The 13,232-nt window shown below is 38.4% G+C and overlaps 1 protein-coding gene across 1 annotated transcript in view; it reads left to right on the forward strand.

The window, feature by feature from the left end:
* Positions 1–13,232, forward strand: part of BUD13 (BUD13 homolog) — a 34,911-nt gene that overhangs the window by 16,699 nt on the left and 4,980 nt on the right. Inside the window, exons 5-9 of the mRNA XM_029208152.1 lie at positions 1,892–2,196; positions 4,097–4,202; positions 4,558–4,696; positions 4,988–5,172; positions 5,411–5,492. Coding sequence (XP_029063985.1) covers positions 1,892–2,196; positions 4,097–4,202; positions 4,558–4,696; positions 4,988–5,172; positions 5,411–5,492 — 817 coding nt within the window. The remainder of the gene's footprint in view (positions 1–1,891; positions 2,197–4,096; positions 4,203–4,557; positions 4,697–4,987; positions 5,173–5,410; positions 5,493–13,232) is intronic.

Below are 13,232 nucleotides of genomic sequence, written 5' to 3' on the forward strand. Positions count from 1 at the left end.
GAAGAAGTGGACAAATTCTTAGAAAGGTATATAACCTTCCAATACGGAACCAGGAAGAATTAGAAAATATGAACAGACCAATCACAAATAATGAAATTGAAACTGTGATTAAAAAATCTTCCAACAAAAGTCTAGGACCAGATGGCTTCACAGGTGAATTCTATCAAACATTTAGAGAAGAGCTAACACCTATCCTTCTCAAGCTCTTCCAAAAAATTGCAGAGGAAGGAACACTCCCAAACTCATTCTACAAGGCCACCATCACCCTGATACCAAAACCAGACAAGGATGTCACAAAAAAAGAAAACTACAGGCCAATATCACTGATGAACATAGATGCAAAAATCCTCAACGGAATACTAGCAGACAGAATCCAGCAGCACATTAAAAGGAACATACACCACGATCAAGTGGGATTTATCCCAGGGATGCAAGATTCTTCAATTTATGCAAATCAATCAATGTGATACACCATATTAACAAATTGAAGGAGAAAAACCATATGATCATCTCAATAGATGAAGGAAAAGCTTTCGACAGAATTCCACACCCATTTATGATAAAAACTCTCCAGAAAGTGGGCATAGAGAGAACCTACCTCAACATAATAAAGGCCATATACGACAAACCCACAGCAAACATCATTCTCAGTGGTGAAAAACTGAAAGCATTTCCTCTAAGATCAGGAACAAGACAAGGATGTCCACTCTCACCACTATTATTCAACATAGTTTCGGAAGTCCTAGCCATGGCAATCAGAGAAGAAAAAGAAATAAAAGGAATACAAATTGGAAAAGAAGAGGTAAAACTGTCACTGTTTGCAGATGAGTTGATACTATACAGAGAAAATCCTAAACATGCCACCAGAAAACTACTAGAGCTAATCATTGAACTTGGTAAAGTTGCAGGATACAAAATTAATGCACAGAAATCTCTTGCATTCCTATACACTAGCAATGAAAGATCAGGAAGAGAAATTAAGGATACAATCCCATTCACCATTGCAACAAAAAGAATAAAATACCTAGGAATAAACCTACCTAAGTAGGTCAAAGACCTGTACTCAGAAAACTGTAAGACACTAATGAAAGAAATCAAAGGTGACACAAACAGATGGAGAGATATACCATGTTCTTGGATTGGTAGAATCAATATTGTGAAAACGACTGTACTACCCAAAGCAATCTACAGATTCAGTGCAATCCCTATCAAATTACCAGTGGCAGTTTTTACAGAACTAGAACAAAAAAATCTTAAAATTTGTATGGAGACACAAAAGACCCTGAATAGCCAAAGCAATCCTGAGAGAAAAAAACGGAGCTGGAGGAATCAGGCTCCCCGACTTCGGACTATACTACAAAGCTACAGTAATCAAGACAATATGGTACTGGCACAAAAACAGAAATATAGATCAATGGAACAGGATAGAAAGCCCAGAGATAAACCCACGCACCTGTGGTCAGCTAATCTATGACAAAGGAGGCGAGGATACACAATGGAGAAAAAGACAGTCTTCAATAAGTGGTGCTGGGAAAACAGGACAGTTACATGTAAAAGAAAGAAATTAGAACACTCCCTAACACCATACACAAAAATAAACTCAAAACAGATTAATAACCTAAATATATATATATATATATGGCACAGATGAGTATGTTGAGATCTCAACATGCTAGTCAGTCACCAGTAACTTGGGAGTAGAACCCCACATCCTGCCTATTGGTTTTAAAAGTTGTCTTTCACTTTGCTGTTCTCCCATGTCATTCGTAATTGTGTTTAGGTTAGTGATAGTTCCTCACAAGAGGACTAAATGAATATTGAACATTAGCCTGACAAATTCTTTTTTTAGATTCTGCCAAGGGGATTAAAGACTTTACTGTTTAATTTCCAGGCTCTTCCCCCAGCCATAGGAAATATCATACAAGCTCTTCACCCAGGAGACATCAGAGTCACATGTTGGACGCTTCTTCCTACCCAAGTGACAGTAGGAAAGCCTCTGACTCAGATCTTTCTCCTCCACGGCATAAACAAAGTTCAGGGCCCCGGGATTCTGATTCAGATCTGTCACCTCCACGGAATAGACCTAGGCACTGGAACTCTGATTCTGACCTCTCTCCACCAAGGAGGAAACAGAGGGCCAAATCATCTGATTCTGACCTGTCTCCACCTCGAAGGAGTCAGCCTCTGGGAAAGAAGGTAAGAATTTTCAGGAGCCATATCTTCTCTTAGAGAGAGATAATTCCTGTCTTCTAGCTCTGTACAAGTCCCAGAGATCCAAGCCAAAGCAGCAAGAGGTAACTCTTAGTAGCATAGTAAATCTAGCTCACAGGACCTCTAGGGCTCTTTTCTTCTCTCTGAAGTCAGGACTGCCTAACCCAGCCCAGGTGAACTTGCAAATAGCAGATTTCCTAAATAGCTTCTGCCTTTATATCCTCTCAGTTCCATGAATCTCATTTTAATAGGTCCACAGAAACTTCCTATTTTCTTACGAATAAACTGAGAATGTAGTTTACAGAGTGGAGTTAGGAGCATGAACCTTGTGTCAAACAGATTACATATTGGGATCGTACTTCTTATATGTACTATCTGTGAGATTTGAGCAAGATACATAATATCTCTAAGCCTCAGCTTCTTCATCTTTAAAATATGGATAATAGTAGTACGTCCTTCATAAGGTTCTTGTGGGAATTAAATGAGTCAGTAAGTAAAGCTCTTAGCACAGTGCCTGGGACAAAGTAAGCATTTAGTATAAGCAGTCTACTATTATAAATTGGACTGTCTCCAGAGCTCAAAGAGAGGCACTTAAAATATCAAACGACTTTTAGAAATCATATCACCTGGGAAGTAAGTGTTCTGTATTATTTTAAATCTGTGATGAAGCCTGAATTAGCAAAACAAATCTGCATGAACCCTGAGTAATTGTGTTGTAAAGAACACCAGTACTAGTAAAGAAGTGTTATTCCAGAGCTTCCCTGGTGGCGCAGTGGTTAAGAATCCGCCTGCCAATGCAGGGGACACGGGTTCAGGCCCTGGTCCGGGAAGATCCCACATGCTGTGGAGCAACTAAGCCCGTGTGCCACAACTCCTGAGCCCACGTGCTGCAATTATTGAAGCCCGCATGCCTAGAGCCCATGCTCCGCAACAAGAGAAGCCACTGCAATGAGAAGCCCGGGCACGGCAATGAAGAGTAGCCCCCACTCGCCACAATTAGAGAAAACCTGCACGCAGCAACAAAGACCCAACGCAGCCAAAAATAAAAAATAAAAAAAAATTTAAAAAAGGTGTTATTCCAGTGAGTTGATTAAGAAAGAGAATGATAGAGCCTGTGGTGTGCATGTTTCCTCTAACACAGACGTTTCAGGTAAGTTTCTCTGTAGCCCATGTGGTCCTGGTAGGGTAGACCAGCCTGTGCCTAGCCCAGGAAGTAGGGTTCTTCTCTTTTGGGGAACAGGGTGAGGTCTGTGTTTCAGCTGGACTCCTTGACATTTTTATGTATCTGCTTAGTCCATGGGCAATTTACTATTAATCAAATTTAATTTAGCACATTGTTTAAGGATATCGGGATATAAGTATATACATTGATTGTGGGTTGGTTTGTTATCTTGATACAGAGTGGAGTTTAGTAAGAAGTTTCGATTTGGTTATATCTTGTCATTATCCTGAAATATAGCCACAATTTCAGGATCTTAGGTTTGCTTGACTTTGTGATTTAAATGAAATATTTTATCAGTGTTGATCTCTACCAGAGGGCTTAGAGCTTGATAGAGGTTTCTGATCAGGTGACCTGAGTCTTCATGTGTGCAGTTTATATGCTGTAGAGTCAGAAATACAGATGCTTAGCCTTCCCTTTAGCATGTTGTTGGTTTGTGTTTCTGTTTACTCTTAAGCTTGATAGTACTGTTAAGTTTCCATGAAATTCAGTTTTATTTCTTTTCTATTTTGTGAATCCTGTGGTTGGTAATAAGAATATAAAGCTAGAGTTTTTGGTTTGGTTATTGCTGATTATCAGACAAAAATACACCTAACTGTGTATACCCATGGAGTCTATTGCTGCATTATCTTATTAATGTTGGATGCTCCCTTTTCCACTGCATAGGCTGCACACATGTATTCTGGGGCTAAAACTGGGTTGGTGTTAACTGACATACAGCGAGAGCTGCAGGAGCTCGAGAGACGGGACCAAGAGACCATGGCATTTGAAGGTAAAGATGTGAGAGTGCAGAGACCAGTTGAGGCTCTTGTAGCTTTTATTTTTTTTAATGTAGCTTATTATACCTGATATTTAAAAGTTGTAATTGCTGTCAAATTTCAGCTCTGGTTTTGCGCATTATTTTAACTTCTCATTGGGTCCAAGTGGTTCTTTTCCTTCTTGAAAAATGTTAATTTTCAGGATCATTACCAATATGCACTTAGATGTTGGTAGGGACTACTAGTAGTCTGGCTGTGAAAGTTCTTATCTAGCATCAGAACCCCAAGTGGTTGATTTTAGCTGTTAGAGTATTATTTCTGATTTTGATACCTGGTGTTTATCTTTAAAAGTATAATTTTCCTTTGCAGCTGAATTCCAGTATGCTGAAACTGTATTTCGAGATAAGTCTGGTCGTAAGAGGAATTTGAAACTGGAACGTTTAGAGCAGAGGAGAAAAGCGCAGAAGGACTCGGAGAGAGATGAGCTGTATGCTCAGTGGGGAAAAGGGTAAGAGAACCACTGAAAGGAAAAACAAGACTGCAGTGACCGGAGGAAGTCATTTCTCTATTCTTCTGCCTTCAGAGCTGTTTTCAGGAATGGGAAATTCAGTGTCCTCAGTCTCCTTCCTAAGATACTGATATATTCCACACTTCCAGTTGGTATTCAACAGTTTTACCTTTTTCAGTATTTGGCCTAGGCTGCTGGAAAGGGGAGGTTCTCCAAGTGTAGCAGTACATCTCAGTGTAAGAGTGGAAATGTTAAACAGGATAACAGACACTCCTGGTTCTTTTTGTCTAGGCTTGCACAGAGCCGGCAGCAGCAACAAAATGTGGAGGATGCAATGAAGGAAATGCAAAAGCCTCTGGCCCGCTATATTGATGATGAAGATCTAGATCGGATGCTGAGAGAAAAAGAAAGAGAGGGGGACCCCATGGCCAAGCTTATCAAGAAGAATAAGGCCAAGGAGGACAAGAATAAGAAAGGTGAGCCTTCTGGGAATCTTCAGAGAATGAGGTGACTTACGTGAAGAGAGAAAATCAGTAGGGTGATGATACATAGCTATGTGCAAAGGAGGCTTTCCCATACAATTTCAGATTTCTTGTATTGGGGAATTTAGATTTGACTCAAGAGACTTCTGTACAAAAAAATTTTTTCCCACTGCCATCCAGCTCTGATTTGAATTACGTAGGCAACTAACTTTTCTCCCTCTCCTGTCATTAGTGAGACCTCGCTACAGTGGCCCAGCACCTCCTCCCAACAGGTTCAATATCTGGCCTGGATATCGCTGGGATGGAGTAGACAGGTAAACCTGAATATTTCCTACAGTTTTGTTTTCTCTTCCATCTAACCCGAACCTTCCCTGACTGTTCTCAAATCATTCTACACTCTGCCTCATATTCTGCTCTAATCACAAGGTTAGTAATATGCAGTTTGGTTGCTTCTATTTCTCAAATCTCATTTTCCATGCTTAGAATACTCCTTCCTTTTTTCCTTTTCAAAGCTCTGGGCAAATAACTCAGGTGGTCCAGCTAGGATACCCTTTGTTTTTGACACTGATCACTTCTAATGATATTTTCTAAGGTTTGGAGGGGATGAATGATAGGTGCTAGTCTGAAGCCTTTTATATGTTGTATCTTTAAAATGTAGCCCTTGAATCTTTTCTTCACTGCCTTAGGAGTGAGTTACTTGTAATGTTGCACTGCCCCTACCACCTTGTCTTTTCACCTACCCATATCTGTACCCACATGCACTAAATTCCTTTCTGCTATCATGGATGAACTGTATATGCTCCTATCTAAAGTCAGTCCCTCTACTTCATGTTAGATCCCATCTCTTGCCTGCTAAAGGACATTGTTCTGTCATCTAGCACAGTGACTCTCAAAATTTGTCCTCTCAAGACTCCTTTACACTCTTAATAATTATTGAGGACTCTAAAAAGTTTTGTTTATGTGGGTTATAGCTGTTAATATTTACCATATTAGAAATTAAACTAAGAAGTTTAAAAAGTATTTATTAATTCTTTAAAAAAAGCCATTACGTTAACATAGTTACTCTGTTTTTAAAGAGAAATAACTATATTTTTCAAACAAAAAAAAAGTGAGATTCAGGATAGCTTTGATTTACATTCTTGCAAATCTCATTAATGTCTGGGCTGATAGAAAACATCAGGACTTTTTTTTTGTATTTTATTTTTATTTTTTAACTTTTAATTTTATATTGGTATATAGTTGATTAACAATGTTGTATTAGTTTCAGGTGTACAACAAAGTGATTCAGTTATAAATATACATGTATCTATTCTTTTTCCAATTCTTTTCCCAATTAGGTTGTTACAGAATATTGATCAGGGCTCCCTGTGCTATACAGTAGGCCCTTGTTGGTTATCCATTTTAAATATAGCAGTGTGTACAAGAAGACATCAGGATTTAGTCTGCTGCAGTATGTTTAGCTGAAATATAGGAAGAAAATTCAACCTTATACATAGGTAGTTAGAAAAGGAAGGTGTATTAGTTTTTTTTTTTTTTTTTTGCGGTACACGGGCCTCTCACTGTTGTGGCCTCTCCCGTTGCGGAGCACAGGCTCCAGACGCGCAGGCTCAGTGGCCATGGTCATGGGCCCAGCTGCTCCGCGGCATGTGGGATCTTCCCGGACCGGGGCACGAACCCGTGTCCCCTGCATCAGCAGGCGGACTCTCAACCACTGCGCCACCAGGGAAGCCCTAGATTTTTTTTAATACTACACAAAAACTCAATAAGTGGTAGTTTCTTAAAGGTTATTTGTAATATGGAATCAGAAACCATATCAAAAAGCTTTTCATACTGTTAGATTAAAATCCATTGGTCTTTTTCCTATTTTGGATGGATCTTTTACTCATGCATGATTTTATAACATCATCTACTGTTCATTGGTTTGCTGAGTTTTTCAGACCTTCCAAATGTTGACATATTTCATATACAATATCAGATAATGATATATACATATTAATATTAACTTTGATCTCATCACAAAAATCTTTAAATAACTAGAAGCTAAAGGAGTTCATGGTAGTGGGTACAAGTTTTTCAAAATTCTAATTTACGCTTGAAAGCTCCTATTTTATCATTGGCAACAAATATTATCAGCCACTTTCCTTGAAGTAAAGGTCACTTCGTACAATGACTTTTTTTGCAGGATCCGTCAGATTCTGAACCTAGAGGATCATGTCCTCTGTGAATATAAACAGTGTTACTTCTTCCTTTCTGATCCAGATGCCTTTTGTTTCTTTTTCTTGCCTTATTGTGCTAGCTACAACTTCCAGTGCAAATGTTGAGTAGAAGCAGTAAGAGCAGACATATTTTACCTTGTTGCTAACCTTAGGAGGAAAACATTCAGCCTTTTCACCATGAAATATCTTGTAAACTATAGAATTTTTTTTGTAGATTTCCTTTATTGAGTTGAGAAATTTCTATTCCTAGTTTGCCAAGGAATGTCTTTTTTCAGGAATGTGTGTTGGATTTTATTCAAAATATTTTCTGATTTTCCTTTTGGTTCATTCTTTGAGCCATGATTTACTTATGAGTGTATTTTAGAATTCCAAACATTTAGACTTTTCTAGATATCTCATTGTTATTGATTTCCAGTTTAATTCCATTGAGGTCAGAGAATACACTATGTAATATTTTGATCTTTTGAAATTTATTAAGCATGTTTTATGGCCCAGTATATGGTTTACCTTGGTGAATAGCACATTTGCACTTGAAGATAATGTGTATTTTGCAGTTGCTTGGGGTAGTGTTTTGAAAAAATTTTTTTGTATTCTTTTCTTAAGTAAACTTTTTGTTTTGGAATAATTTTAGATTTATAGAAAATTTGCAGAGATAGTATAAAGAATTCTTGTAAACTCCTTATCCAGTTTTGTTACCGTTCGTTATATTATCATGGTACATTAATCAAATCTAAGAAGCCAACATTAGTATGTTATTATTAATGCACCAGATTTTATTTGGTTTTCACCAGTTTTCTATTAATGTTCTTTTTCTGTTCAGGGATGCAATTCAGGATACCACATTGTACTTAGTTGTCATGTCTCCTCAGCCTCTTCTGATCTGTGTCAGTTTCTCAGTCTTTCTTCGTTCTTTGTAACCTTAACACTTTTTGGGGGGGGTATGGTCAGGTATTTTTGTTGAATGTTCCTCAAATTGAGTTTGTTTGATGTTTTTCTCATGATTAGCCTGAGGTTATGGGTTTTTGGAAAGACTTCCACAGTGGTGGAGTGTCCTTCTCATCACATCATTTTAGGGGTTACATGATATCCACATGACATCACTAGTAATGTTAACCTGGATCACTGGGTTAATGTAGTGAGTGTTTGCCGGGTTTCTCTGCTTTAAAATTGCTGTTTTTCTTCTTTCATACTCTCTTCTCTGGAAGTGAGTCAACTGAGTTCAGCTTACACTCAAAAGGAGACCTACAGAAGGATATCTACATATATTATTTAGACTTTTTCTGTAAGGAAGATCTGTTTCATCTCACCATTTATTTGCTCAATCATTTGTTTATATCAGTATGGACTCATGTATATTTTATACTTTGTATAGTAATCTAATAGTATGTTATTTATTTTGTTGCTTAAATTGTTTTGTTCTTGGCCGTTGGGAGTTCTCTCAGGTGTCCCTTTTATATGCCTATCCTTTTATTTTTTGAGCATTCTTTGACTTTCTGTTACTATAAGGTGCTTCAGGCTTATATTGTATTTTCTCTGCCCCAGTGCCTAAAGTAGCCATTTCTCTAAGAAATCCTGGCTGCTTTTAATGGAGAAAGATATTTAGAAACCAAGATCCAACTGCTAGAGTGCTTGTTGTTACTGAGGTGTCATTGTTTCTAGACCCTCTCAGCAGACAGAGCTAGTTAATGCGTGTATAGTAGTCTGTGTATACACACATATCTATAATTGTTTCTGCGTCTATCCACCTGCAAGTGTGTTATATATACACATATATTTACATATATATATAAATAAGAGTTCATGTTGATGTAACTGACTCTAACCAAGTATTACCTTTCCTTTTTGCTTACCTCCCCAACATTGAGAAACCTGGCACCCACCATCCACCATCCATTTTGCTCATCCCAGGACACATGTAAAACAGTTTCAAAATTGAGAAATTCAGAAATGAGAAACTAATTTACCATCTAGAGTGTAGGTAGCATTTATGTGCAGTTCATTTTGTTCTTACCCTTATAATTGCTAATCAAAATACCATTTTCCAACATAAAGAGTCAGCCCCCGTACCCCCCCCCCAAACATCCTGGGTAATTTTTTTCTTTTATAGTTTACTTATATTAGTGTTTACTCATTATGGTGTATAGTTCTATGGGATTTAACAAATGAGTAGAGTCATTCATTCACCACCCTAGTACTGTATGGAATAGTTCCATCATTCTAAAATTTCCTGTGTAAGTCTCTTTTTAGTCATTTATACCTCCTCCACCAACCCCTTATAATTACTGCTGTTGTTTTCTGTCCCTGTAGTTTTGTCTTTTCCAGAGTGTTACATGAATGGAATCATACAATGTGTAACCTTTTGAGTCTGACCTTTTGCACTTAGCAAAATGCATTTTAAGATTCATCCATGTACTTGCATGAATCAGTACTGTATTCCTTGTTTATCACTGAGTAGTATTGCATTGGATGGGTATACCACAGTCTGTTTATTCCCCAGTTGAAGGATATCTTGGTTGCTCCCAGTTTTTAGCAGTTGTGAATAAAGCTGCAGTAAACATTTGTGTATGGGTTTTTATGTCGATACAGTTTTCAGTTTACTTGGGTAAATACCCAATGATTGCTATATTGTGTTGTTGAGATTATGTTTAATTTTATAAGAAACTGCCAGTTGTCTTCCAAAGAGGCTGTATCATTTTACATTACCACAGAGAGTGAGGATTTCTGTTGCTCCATATCCTTGCCAGCATTTGGTATTGTCAGTGTTTTGGCTTTTAGGTGTGTGAATTTAGTAGTGAATTTTAACTGCTCTGTTTTCTTTTTAGTTATACCTTTCTGCAATTTTTTTTCAGTGTTATAAGGATCACAGTACGTATCTTTAATTTATCACAGCCTACTGAGAGTTATAATTGTACTATTTCACATGAAATATAAGAACCTTGCAACACTACAGTTCTACTTAACCTCTGTTTTTAGTGCTATTGTTTTCATACATATTACATAAAAAATGGTATAGATCCCACAATACAGTGTTAAAATTTTTACTTTGCAGTTATATATTTTTTTAAGAAACTAAGAAAACAAAAGAAAAAAATACATAGTTGTTAGTACTTACTCACATAGTTACAATTTCTGGTATTCTTCCTTCTTTCCTAAAGAAATTAGGAAGCTTTAATATTCCTTCAGTGCAGGTCTGTTGGCAAAAAATTCAGTTTTTGTTGATAGGAAAATGTCTTTATTTCACCTTTGTTTCTTAACAGCTTTAATTTTGAAATAATGTTAGGCTCACGAGAACTTGAAAAAATAGTACAGTGTATTAGTGCACCATTCACCCAACTTCCCCCAATGATAATATCTTTTATAACCATAGTACATTATCAAAGCCAGGAATTGGTATTGGCACAGTTCTATTAAATTAGAGAATTTTTTCTCACCTTCGTTTTTGAAGGATTGTTTCACTGGCATAGTGTTGAGGGAGGTTATCGAGAGGACGTGACCACTGGTTGACCTGTGAGCTGGACCCAGGCAACTGGAGGCCCTTACCTCTCCCCTGTCCTTGGAATGTACATCCTGTCTACTCTTCCCATACTGGCAGCCATTTCAAGGACATAGCCTTGAGAGAGTAGGGTGTTTTTGAGACCATCTGGACCATCTGGACTGAACCCTTATATATAAGGCCTCTAAACTTCTAAGGTTCTCGCAGGCAGGTGTGGAGAACCACTTGTCCTGCACCCAAGACAAACCTTGTATGTAAGTTCCCTTGCTTATTAAACCTGCCACCTGCCAATCTGGAGTGATCTGCCTCTTTCTTTGGTCTCTCGTTGTCCTCCGTGTATGGGGGCCAATTTCAGATTTTACCCAGGGAACTCCTGAGGTTTCAAACCAACACAGAGGACTCAGGATTGACAGTACCAGACTTCTATGACAGCTCTGTCAGCCCTTTAAAGACTTTTCATCGCTTTCTGGCCTCCATTGTTTCCAATTAGAAGTCAACCCTCAGATTTCATTTGTTTCATTGTCTCACCCCCTAATCCCAACATATACACATTATAATATATTTGCTGGCAGCTTTCAAGATTTCCTTCTGGTCTTTGGTTTTCAGCAGTTTGACTATGGTGTACCTAGGTGTGGTTTTCTTTGTATTTATCCTTTTTTGAGTTTGTTGAGCTTTTTGGATTTATGAGTTCATGTTTTTCACATTTGGGAGGTATTTGGCTGTTTTTTGTTCAATTCCTTTTTTTTTAAACCACTTTTCCTTCTCCAATTACACTATTTCCACTACTTGATATTATCCCACAGATCTCTGAAGTCCTGTTCATTTTTCTATCATTATTTTTCTCTCTGTTCCTAAGGTGGGATAATTTCTTTTGATCTGATTTCAAGTTCATTGACTCTTCTGCCATCTCTAGCCTATTAGGCTCATACACTGAATTTTTTGTTTCAGCTAGTTTAAATATATTTATTAGTTATTTTTAGCTGCGTTGGGTCTTCTTTGCTGCACGTGGGCTTTCTCTAGTTGTGACGAGCAGGGGCTACTCTTTATTGCAGTGCATGGGCTTCTCATTGCAGTGGCTTCTCTTGTAGCAGAACACGGACTCTAGGCACGTGGGCTTCAGTAGTTGTGGCACGTGGGCTCAGTAGTTGTGGCTCATGGGTTCTAGAGTGCAAGCTCAGTTGTTGTGGCACATGGGCTTGGTTGCTCTGTGGCACGTGGGATCCTCCCGGACCAGGGCTCGAACCCGTGTCCCCTGCATTGGCGGGCACCACTGTGCCATCAGTGAAGTCCCTCAGCTAGTTTATTATATTTTTATAGTATAACCACTGTGCCACCAAGGAAGTCCCTCAGCTAGTTTATTATATTTTTCAACTCTAGAATTTCCATTTGACATATTTCTCTGCTGAGATTTCCTACCTATTCATTTCATTATGTGTCATTTTTTTCCCTTGAGAATATTTATAATTGGTGCTTTGAATTCCTGTCTGCTCATTGCAGCATTTGGGTTATCTCAAGATTGGTTTCTATTCATAGTTTTTTCTTGAGTTTCATCACATTTTACTGTTTCTTTACATGTCTGGTCTTAAAAATGTTATACTGGACATTATGAATGGTACATTGCAGAGACTTTGAATTCTTTTATATTCCTTTGAAGTGTGTTGATTTTTTTAATAAGATGGTGTAACCATCTTATTTTTAATTTTGTTTATTAATTAATTTATTTTATTTATTTAATTTATTTTGGGCTACGTTGGGTCTTCGTTGCCTCGCATGGGCTTTCTGTAGTTGCAGTGAGCGGGGCTGCTCTTCATTGTGGTGCGCGGGCTTCTCATTGTGGTGGCTTCTCTCGTTGCAGAGCACGGGCTCTAGGCGCGCGGGCTTCAGTAGTGGCACACGGGCTCCGTACTTGTGCCTTGTGGGCTCTAGAGCGCAGGCTCAGTAGTTGTGGCACATGGGCTCAGTTGCTCCACGGCATGTGGGATCTTCCCGGACCAGGGCTCGAAACCTGTGTCCCCTGCTTTGGCAGGTGGATTCTTAACCACTGCGCCACCAGGGAAGTCCTTGAAGTGTGTTGATTTTTATTCCAGCAGACAGTTAACTTGACTGTGTTTTAACTCCAAACTCTAACTTCTTTGCAGTGGGCAGCAGCTAAAATTTCTGCTCAGTTCTTTCAGTTTCTAGCTGCTGGTTTTTCATGGGGCCCAAGGGGATTTCCCCTGCACAAGCACAGTTTAGCAGTTAGCCAAAGATTTGGGCGCAGTTTGTATGTAGATTTTGGAGTTCATCCCTTTTGAAGCTCCCTCCCTTTCAGTATTTCTTCCCTGATTTTCCAGCTGCTCTGCTCA

This window comes from Monodon monoceros, unplaced genomic scaffold (assembly GCF_005190385.1).
Source record: "Monodon monoceros isolate NGI ecotype Baffin Bay Population unplaced genomic scaffold, NGI_Narwhal_1 Super_Scaffold_7, whole genome shotgun sequence".
In the NCBI taxonomy this organism is placed as follows: Eukaryota; Metazoa; Chordata; class Mammalia; order Artiodactyla; family Monodontidae; genus Monodon; species Monodon monoceros.